Here is a 10,919-nt window from a genome sequence, read left to right on the forward strand (position 1 = left end):
TTTTTTTGTTTGTTTGTTTGTTCTATATATGAAACCTTGTCCTGCCTGTTAAGCTGGCTGTTATATTTGGAATATAACACTGATAGACTATAATTCCACGTCCTTTCATAGATCATTATTCTTATCATCCCTCTCAGATATTGTTGACCCTCACAATGAAGGCAACCTTGGTAAGTAAATGTAACTGATTCAAGTGATTTTTGAAGAGAATGTTCTCTTAGGGTGGGCATGGCCTGCACTATGGCAGGAAGAAGTGCTTGTTGTAATGATCAGTTACATTACTGTATAGTTGTAGCTGCTGTTTGGTTTGGATAAAAGTGGAGGAGTGCTGGAAGTACTTCTGTAATGACTTATATTGTGTTCTCAGCTCATGGTCCTTTAAAGAATTCTTCTCTCTTTACAATATACTATTTTACAAATTCTCTATTTTCACATTGGTAGCACTTTCTATAAAAGTTACATCTATAGTCCATTATGGGGACATTCATAGTATATTATATTGCAATCATAACACTTTTTGACAACATTCATAAACATACATAATGCTTTCTGATTCACTATCTCAGCAGTCATAAAACATTACAGATGTGTCTGTTATAAGTTCAAGTGTCTTATGGATGTTCTTCACTAGTTATAAGCTAGAGGATTGACTGATAAGGCTATAAATACATAAACTCACCTATGTACATCTCAATGATAAACTGTGGAAAGGACTCACAGTATGCTATAATAGTTCATCCAGTGTAAAAAAAAAAAAGAAAGAAACATTATGATGAATCATCATTATTATAAATGCATCAATATGTACTTCATCTAACTGCGTGGACATTTATAGCATACTATGAGCCCTACTGCTGTTGAAGTATACTGTCTATTTGTGAGTTTGGGTAGTCATAATGTATTATAAGCCACATCAGTCAACCTCTATTTAATTACTAGGCAAGAGGGTCTATAAGACACTTATAAATCATTATAAGCCATGTGTTATTACTGTTGACATCAGAAAACATTATATGTATTTATTAGTCTTGAACAATTATGAATGCATTATAATGCATTATGAATATCCCCATAGCACAGTATAGATGCAGTCTTCATATAAAGTATTACTATCACATTGCATTTCCAAGGTTAGCATCATAACTTGTGGAAGGCTTCATGATATTTCTGTGTTGTTGTCTATGCGACATAGAAGGGAACAGTCTGAGCGGAAGGATGAAGGAGATTTTGGAAAGGCACAGCCAGAATTTTACCCATCTGTGGGAGGGCTTCATGGGCAGCCAACAAACACCCAGGTTTGAACTTTTAAGTAGGGCAAAGTAATGTCGTGCAGCATGTCTGTGTTTGGTCTGTGCACTGAGAATACTGATAACCAATTTGCATTGCAACACATCTGATCATTTCTCCTCTTCTCTAACCCTTCTCCACATATGTGTCCAGCCTGTCCGAGGTGGAGCAGCTGCTGTGCAGATGCAGCACATTCATATATCTGGGGATGGAGCGCTTCATGGCAAACATCCCACCTGCCAAACTAGCAGCCCTCAATCTGTCTGGTACTGTACAGCCATACACTACATTTTTAAATTGCGTCTAACATTCTTTAAAATTCACAGTATGCTGTACATCTATATTATTCTTCTGCCTCAATTTCCATTATCACTGCTTGTAGCCCCCCCCCCCCCAAAAAAAAAAATATTACAAAATGATGAGAACAAGGAGAGAACAAGTCTGTGTCATCATACGTCTTGAGCATTTTCTGTCCCGGTAATATGCAAGATTTTTTTGAAATCACACAGCCTCTTGTGTCAAAACCATTTTAATTACATTTGAAACAAAAAATACGTGGCAAAATACTGTAATGAATGTATGATTGAAATTTGGAGCAAAGCTGTCTGCGGATTATGTAAGCAGTAAATGGAGCAATAGGCTTAATCTCTTCAAACACATCAATCTTTCATTCCCTGAGTGGATGTATATATAGAAACATCCCTGTTCTGCAATGAGAAATCAATGAGGTTTTACTATCCAATCCCTGATATAACATTTCCACCACTTCACAGAGTGCCTTTAAACAAAATTAAACTGAGAAAACCTAATGAACATTCCTGAGAAATACTGTATTCATTTCATTATTTTTAGACAGACTTACTGAATCATTTCAAAGTCGCTGTTATTTCAGTTGATTAATGTTTCAAGAAAAATAAAACTCAAAAATGACTCAATCTGTCCTTTCAGTGAAGTAGCAACTTTGATAAAACCTAAACCAAACTTTTCATTTCTAATCTTGGACTAGTCTTCAAAGAATTCCTGGCTGTAATATATTTACAGTCAGGACAAGAAGACGCCGAACCTGTCGCCCTCTTCTCAGTTAATAGAGGAGGCCTCTTCCCTGTTCCACTCAGTATTCTTTAAACAAATAAAAATCTTCCCTGAACCTCGGAGCTCGTCGTGCCTTCATGCAACTGTGGTTTTATCTTTATGACTACTTTCCCTTCTTTCACCAGCAAACAAAGGTAGTCTGAGGATGGGTGGACTTTATCCTCTGTGATTGACAGTGTCAGGATGGCCTAACGCATGGCCCCAGGGCAGACATATGTGCTACCCACTAGCCTGGCGTTGCTGCTGTTAACTATAGCGTGACTGACACCATGCTCTGAATTCCAGCTGTTACTTCACAACACACCAGCTTGTTTCTACGTAATTGGCCATCAGGATATGATTAGGTGATGGCAGATTTGATTTGTGTTTCCCAAATAAAAGGTGCACCATCTGCATATCTTATCTGGGAAGTGTGTTATTTTTATCACTACTTCTTTTCTGATGCACTTTCTGTAATAGTACTTCTCAACATGGCTCAATGTAACACTGAAGACGATGATGGCTGAAGGATTTAGACTGCCATTGTAGCCACAGGCACCTGCATGAGGGGGTGGGGGGTGGTGGGGGTCTTCAGACACAGACCTGCTCGTCACTCTATCGGAAGCCTACCACAATAGCTGCAAGGCACAGCCTGTAGATACAGAGAAGATGACCTGACTCGACACACACCTGGTGTCAGACACAGGTAGCGGTTTTCTAACATCTAGTCACTGTCCATGTACAGTAACGGCATGTTTTGTGCACTAACAAATAGCTGGATTGTGTTGAAGCAACAGCATTTCTGTCCGTTCAGCCCTATGGCATGCCACAGTGTTCCAAAATGTATTTCATGTCTGTTTTGTCTTGTCTTGTTTAGTGAACAGAGTCACAAACTGTACACATTTTTCAGAGAAATTAAGTAAATTACTCTTTTTTTTCTGTCTGAGTGAGTCCATGAAATTACTGAAAACAAATAAGAAGCAGAAAAGACCGAATGCTATACTGTTGCCACTGCAAAAATAGAGTCCTCATTATCATTCAAAGCAGCTTTAATATTTTTATCAATAACTTTCCAATAACATTCATCATAATTTTTTTTATGTCCTGGCTCTTTTTGTCAGACGTCCTTCCTACACTTTCCCTCCTCGTGCATCTCATAACATTCAGGTGGACACACTAGGACAGCAGAGAACCACTACTGTTTAGGTCTGAGCGTGATGGACATACTCAAGGCTTCACTTTCTGATTCACGGGTGCAGTCAGTGGGCATTTCTGCATAAACAAAGAGCGTGACATGACTTGACAGGCCACTGCAGCACCTAGTACTCTGTGTGTATTTTGTTTTATGTATTCTTTTCATGCAGTATTCATTCTGTTGCCAGATAATGATAATGATGTTTGCTCTCCTCAGAGTGTTGCATGGCTGTGCTCTTTGACCTGGTTCAGAACAACGCCAGTGTTCTCCGCCAATCAAACCTTGACATGTACAAAAGGTAAACAAAATACACTGAATTTTTCAAATAAATTTGCATTTATCTTTCTCCCCACTTATATATGTCTTTATTTTTACCTTGTTGGGGTGTTTTACTGAATTCACTTAGATTAGAGATAACTGATGTTTTTCTTGTTTGTCTTAAGCACAGAAAGAGACTCCTCCCCTCCCCCGTCTCTCACAATCTCACTGTTTCTCTCCTCCCCAGTGCAGGACAGTTGGCCCTGGAGAAGCCCCTGGAGACTGCGCTTCTGCTGAGTTTAGGTGGTGTCCGCTGTGTTGTCCTCAACCAGTGGCACAGCAGCCTTCAGCAGAATGCATACAGCATGGACAGTGTTCTGGACAGTAGGTTTTGGATATACATTAGAAAATGCTGTTTTAACATTTTTCATTACTTACTGTCATCCTGATAAATTTCAATGTAACATTTGCTCAAATTTCTTAGCGGTTACAGTAATCTGTGTGTGTCACCATGAATTGTAGATCTACTGAGGGTCCGACAGACCATTGGCCAGACCGTCCATGCCCTGAGGAGGCAGGACACTTCAGATATACAACATCACAAGGTTACAGGATCATATGGTACTGTATGTCCTGCTCCTAACCTCATTTAGCCTCACAATTCTGTTTAAGTGTTCAAGTATGTTATTGGTGCATCACAGACACCCACACAGCTCTGTTCATCCGTGTATGAGGCTATAAACGTCAAGCTGAATCATTCAAATTATGAATCCAACTAAGCTGCATTTCAATATAACCCTTAGATATAATTATTGCTTTCTGCTTTTCTCTGCAGATCAAGTGCTCATCACTGACTCAAAAGAAGATGATGTTCACCACAAAACAACTGTCACCCTACCAGCTTTCAACTGCATTCTTTATGGTCTCCCTAACTTAATTATTACATAATATCCTCAAAATTTCCCAGCTCAGGATGATTGCAGCTAACGCTGCTGTGGTATGAGGGGTTTAACATTTCATTAAAGATGATCTTTGATTCTTTACTTACATTTTCTACAATTCCAGTTTTATGAGAATACTTATTTTATGCTTGATGTTTTTAATATTGTTTTTTACCGTCCTCAGCAGATGTTAAGATACAATCTGCATCATGCCTGACTCCATAAAATAAGACTGATGCTCTCAGTCAGGGGAGCTTACAGAGATTCACCCCATACATATCTTGCATTATTAAAATACCAGCGTTACTGATCACATTGTGCTCACAAGTTGTACCTTTGACATCTCTGCCCGGATAACACTCAATTTATTGAGTGTATAGACTGCACAGTCCATATCGATCGTCAGTTGAGCTTAGTATCGAACTTTACCATATTGAATAGGAGAAAAGATTTAATTAAGTCAAACACAAAATTAGAAGAGAAGGTCACCATTTCATTGCCTTATTCCTTTACAGATATGCATGTATAATTTTTCAAAAACACAGATCCGGCAAGATTTTTACCTTGATGTATGTAAAAGAGCAGCACGGTGATCCAGTGGTTAGCCTCACAGCAAGAGGGTTTCAGGTTTGAATCTCGGTCCCTTCTGTGTGGAGCTTGCATGTTCTTCCTGTGCCTGCGTGGGTTTTCTCTGGGTACTCCAGCCACAGTCCCAAAAACATGCACATTAGGTTAACTGGCTACTCTGCATTGTTAGTTAGTGTGTGAGTGTGAGAGTGTGTGGTTGTCTGTCTTTGTGTGTTGGCCCTGTGATTGACTGGTGGCTAGTCCAGGTTGTACCCCGCCTCTCACCCATAGTCAGCTGGGATAGGCTCCAGCTCCCCCGGAACCCTGCAAGGATAAGCGGTACATAAAATAGATGGATGTAAGAATAGAAAGGTTTAACTCCCTGTTAAAACAAAGAAACTGAAGTAAAAATCACAGTAGAATTAAAGGAATAGGATATGATTTATTTGCTCCTTGTGAATAAGTGTGTTTGATGAGAGTAATGAAGCTGGAGAGGAAACAAGAAGGTACTGCCAGCAGCTGCAAAGCTTAGCTTGCTATAAAGACAGGAAACAAGACAGCAAGTAGCCTGGATGTGTAAAAAGCAACTCACCAATTAACACTTTATGCCTTGTTTGTTTAATCCATACTAAAAAAAAAAAAAACGAAACAGGAACCAGTCTGGCACATAAAACTTGTTTTTGTATGAACTGAACATTTGTGTTTACTGGTGAGCTTTAGAGATGCTGGTTGGTGAATTTTGTTTCCTTCCTTTGTATGAATTCAGGCAGTCTCGGACTCCCTGTTCAACATTCAGACACAAACAGCTGATTTGAAATATCACGCCATGTTCCCAATCAGACATTGGTTATGAGATTATGCAGAGACAATGACTTGTCTTGTTTTTCCTTTCCTCATAATTAACTGTTGCTAACTGACTGTCTCAGCAGCCTGTTTGTCCTTTCCTCCTGGGACAACTTGGCTTTTCGGTCCTGTACACAGCCAACAGATGTCTCTCAGTTGTTGTTGTGCTCCTAAACTTTGGCTCACTTAGTTTGAAGAGTCTGTCCGTGTTTATCTACCTATATAGATATTTACAGCATAACGCACACTGGTGTGCAATGATGTGATTTTACTTCTTTTTAAAGTAGATTTTTAGCCAATTTAATTAATGCCATACTGCTATCTGCACACAGAGCACACTACTACTACTATTGCTACACACCAGTATTTTCAACACATTCTTACAGACTCTGTTGTGCCCCAAAGGAGTGAAGTCCATATTATCATTGTGTCTGAAGAAGAGAAATACAGCCAGAGGATGTTCTTCTGCAGCCTGCCGCTTGACCTTTGTGTGCACTGTAGGCCTATGTGTGTAATTAGGTCAGAGAGAGCTCACAGGGCTCACTGTTCCGCAGCCTTATCTCACATACTGCAGTGACAGGGAAAGAAGGCAGAGGCCTATGGATGTTATATTACCAGGCTACAGCTTTGGGATAAACCCTTTCATCACTAAACATTGTAACAATGATGATGTGATTCTGGATGGAGTTTTGTTCGTGCAGCAGCAAGTACTTTACTTTTTTGTTGTTAAACGTTGAACATGATTACATGGCTGTCATTTGTATGCCTGTTGATTAGTTTTGTTTAATATGAGCCTGTCAGTCGCAGGTGTCAAAGCAGGAAAGAAAGGAAAGGGAACAACAATGGGCAGGGAATCTCTGAAATTTCACAAATAAGATCTGATTCTTGGTTTCATATTTACAGTGCATCCGGAAAGTAATCACACCGCTTCGCTTATTCCACATTTTGTTATGTTACAGCCTCATTCCAAAATGGATGAAATTTCTCCCTCAAAATTCTACACAAAATACCTCATAATGACAAAGGGAAATAAATTTGCTTGAATTTTTTGCAAATTTATTAAAAATGTAACATGTACATGAGTATTCACACCCTTTGCCATCACACTCAAAATTGAGCTCAAGTGCATTCTGTTTCCATTGATCATCCTTCAGAGGTTTCTAAAACTTGAGTCCACGTGTGGTAAATTCAGTTGATTGGGCATGATTTGGAAAGGCACACACGTGTCTGTATCCTCACAGTCCTCACAGTTGACAGCGCATGTCAGAGCACAAACCAAGCCATGAAGTCAAAAGAATTGTTGTAAACCTCCAAGATAGGATTGAGTCGAGGCACAGATCTGGGGAAGGGTACAGAAAGGTTTCTGCCTCATTAAAGGTCCCAAAGTCTTGATTGAATTTTTATTTATTTATTTGTGCAATTTTTTTGTAAATTTATTTTATATATACAGTTTTTTTAGTAAATATATATTTTAATCAATTTGCAAAAAAAAATCAAGCAAGTCTTTGACTTTCACTTTGTCATTATGGGCTATTTTGTGTAGAATTTTGAGGGAAAAAATGAATTTAATCCATTTTGGAATGAGAGTGTAACATAACATCTGCCAAAAGCGAAGCGGTGTGAACTCTTTGCAGATGCACTGTAGTTTGGTGTCAGTTAAGGAAGAATAAAAAACACTTACACCAAGAGAAATTGTAGCTCATTTCAGAAGTGTAAACTTGAAAATGTGTAGCATCTCCACAGTAAAAACACATAGCTGATTAATCGGTTATCAAGTCTGTGCTCACTTTTCCATTGACTTGTCAGTGAATTGAATGGATCATTCAAACTCTAAGTAGTCTAATGTATGATATTCAAATCACAGAAAGTTTCCTGTAAATGTCTTGGGGGAAGTAAGCATCCTGCTCAGGGTTCAGCAGATCTACTGCAAACACTGAAGTTTGCAAATGGAAAAAGGCAGGCCCATGAGCAACATCATTTTATTATAGCACATAGCATGTAGATCGCAAATTTAATCAGTGTACTCTAAAAATGTGAAAGTGTAGAATGTTGTAGTAACTAAGATCATTTCATTTCATAGCACATTGGATTTCAACTATAGTAATTCTAATGATTCAAGGTTTAGAGAGAATGTCATACTGTGATATCTACCTGACAACAAGAGAGCAATAATTTGTTTTATTGTTTATTTTGCATTGGCAATAAAGGAACAATACATGAGCAGAGTATTGTTATAATACCCCCAGATAAATACACATGATGAACCAGTCCTGTCTTATGGCCCATTAGCCACAGCAAAACACCTGCACCACTGCAATCTGAAACCCATTTTCACTGCTTCAAGCAAAAGCTTGTGTTAGGTTGAACTATAAGTGCTATGAATAATACCTGCATGGCCAATAGAAAAGATGCATCTAAGACAATGGAGGAAAAGCGAATTGTGTGTGTGTGTGTGATATGATAAACATAGCTTAACTTTGCAAAATTCTGACCCCTGTTTTCCACAACAAACTTTGGCGCTTGATGGACTGATGACTGCAGGTGCACTGCTGGTGTACAGGAAAAAGAGCAGAGTGGAAAGAACACAACATTTCAAGGATACTGACATGGTGATTGACAGAGATACACAGAAAAGTGAGACAATGATACATCTTTTCCTTGACTTGTAGACAGGCGGTGTCATATCTTAAGTCTCACAGTCAGAATCTGGTTAAAACCATGATATCACAATATACAAGATATATGTTTGCTTTGACACTAAGACGGAGTCACCCATGCTGGCATTTAACTGCCATGTTGTGATGTAACTCCTGCCGCCTCCTGGTTGACCCACCTCCTTCCTCCTCCCTGGAGTGAGGATACAGACGTTACCCTCATGTCCCTCTCTCCATCATCCCCACCTAAATACATAGCTTAACAAATGTGTACAGTCAGTACTTGATGTGCTTATTGCATGTCTATCAACAATTTAGTAACCTTGAAGAGTAATATCTTCAGATTTCAAGATTGGCAATGGCATGATCTGCCTCATTTACTGTGTTGAAATAGATTATGCAGCCTGTTCAAATATGGATATCCATCAGACTTCACAGTATAGTAACGTGAATCTATCATGGTATCCTTACAGTTGCGGCCTACTCGTGGCAAATCTGTCACATGCTCTTAAAATAGCTCTGTTATTTTTACAGAAGAGTATCCATTGTCATAGAGCATCCATTTGTTTTGCAGAACGGAATTTTTGACTTGACCTGTCATTGTGCAGCACTAAGTTGCACAATGAAATAAAATGAAGCTCTCCTTCACACTACACTCTAAGAATGCACAGGTAAGACTATAATAGCATACCGACACCTAGGTGAAAATCTAGGGGATCTAGGACCCAAGACTGTCAACAAATTTGTATGCCAATTCAGCAAGTAGATGACAAGCTAAAACTCTGGCCTGCAGGTGGTATGAGGCCAAAGATCACCAAAATCATTAGAGTTTATTTTGAATATTTGTATCAAATTTCATTCCAATTTCATTTCAAGTTGCTAGTGGAACTTGAACTGTAATATTTCCATTAGAAGTTAGACACACAAATGTAAGGAACAATAATGATGTGGTTTGATTACATTAACAATGAACTGTCCCTGTCACAGGAAGAACTTCGTCATCATTTCTATAAAGACTGCGGCTCTTGTTTATCATCACCATGTCAAGGCAACTGAATGTACAATGGACCGCCTTTATCATTTTACTATTCAAGAAAACCTTAGCTAATGGTGCTGACAGGCTTCATTCATAATTTCAGAACCAAAGTTCCAGGTCTTCCTGTTTATTTTCCATACTGTCAGAGCCTGCATTGACCTCAAGGTCATAAGCATGTATACTACGTCATTGCCCCATTAGGCAAACATCAAACAAAGTAACAAAGGTACTCATTTAGCTCCTAATAACAACCCCTACTGGTATTTTCATTCTGAGGTATTGAGACTTGCTGGAAAGCTAAATCTGTATTCCTGTCACATGCATCTCTGTGAGTCTACAGGCAGAAATTTGTGGAAAAATGAGGAGGTTTATTCTTGAGCTTGTATGCAGATGGAACAACAACTGAGAGAAACAATTACAGGGCATTTGCTGCATGGATGCTGTTGGCCATGGTCATGCTTGAATTGGAAATTCTGAAAGTGAACAGCATTTTCGTACAGAGCAACACTATAATCCACACAAAAGGCACATCTGTAAAAATGTACTCATAAATAATAGAGGAGTTGCTTCACTGTAGATTCCCCTTCTACAACTGGAAGTAGTCAAAAAGGTCTGTTTTTGTTTAAAATTATTAAATCATGATCCTGTATTATTGTTCATGGGCGAGAAAAAAATCATCATCTTATGTGTACAGAATATAGAATAGAATGCGGTGGCAGCACCAGCCTACTTTAAAAACCTTAGAAAAAACCTACAGACACCTGTCAAATTGAAAGGAAGAGTGGAGAAACAGCTCACGCAGATGCTTCCATACAGGACTTCAACAGCCATTTAACAGTCTGTGGATATGTGGGCTTTAAGCCAAGTCCAGCCAACAAATCTCAACTATAATAAATAATAAACCAACCAACAGCTAACTGCACACTTCCTGTCTAGGACAGAATGACAGATAGGCAAAAATAGTAAACCAGCTTGTGAACTTTGAATCAGAATCAGAATTCCTTTATTTATTATTATTATTTATTATTTATATTTTTTTGTACAGACATTGCACTTGCAGTTTTCCT

The 10,919-nt window shown here is 38.7% G+C and overlaps 1 protein-coding gene across 6 annotated transcripts in view; it reads left to right on the top strand.

The window, feature by feature from the left end:
* The window catches only part of LOC124066082 (cilia- and flagella-associated protein 46), a 51,159-nt gene extending 45,705 nt beyond the window's left edge, over positions 1-5,454 (top strand). For 5 of the 6 annotated variants that reach the window (XM_046402174.1, XM_046402172.1, XM_046402169.1 and 2 more), the window contains 7 exons: positions 138-170; positions 1,193-1,295; positions 1,441-1,553; positions 3,770-3,851; positions 4,059-4,195; positions 4,334-4,432; positions 4,647-5,454. In XM_046402174.1, the coding sequence (XP_046258130.1) occupies positions 138-170; positions 1,193-1,295; positions 1,441-1,553; positions 3,770-3,851; positions 4,059-4,195; positions 4,334-4,432; positions 4,647-4,759 (680 nt within the window). In that variant the 3' untranslated portion in view covers positions 4,760-5,454. Of the gene's footprint in view, positions 1-137; positions 171-1,192; positions 1,296-1,440; positions 1,554-3,769; positions 3,852-4,058; positions 4,196-4,333; positions 4,438-4,646 lie in introns of all 6 variants that reach the window. The other variant, XM_046402170.1, reaches the window with a different exon arrangement.
* The last annotated feature ends 5,465 nt before the right edge of the window (positions 5,455-10,919 follow it).

This window comes from Scatophagus argus, chromosome 10 (genome assembly GCF_020382885.2).
Source record: "Scatophagus argus isolate fScaArg1 chromosome 10, fScaArg1.pri, whole genome shotgun sequence".
NCBI lineage: Eukaryota > Metazoa > Chordata > Actinopteri > Scatophagidae > Scatophagus > Scatophagus argus.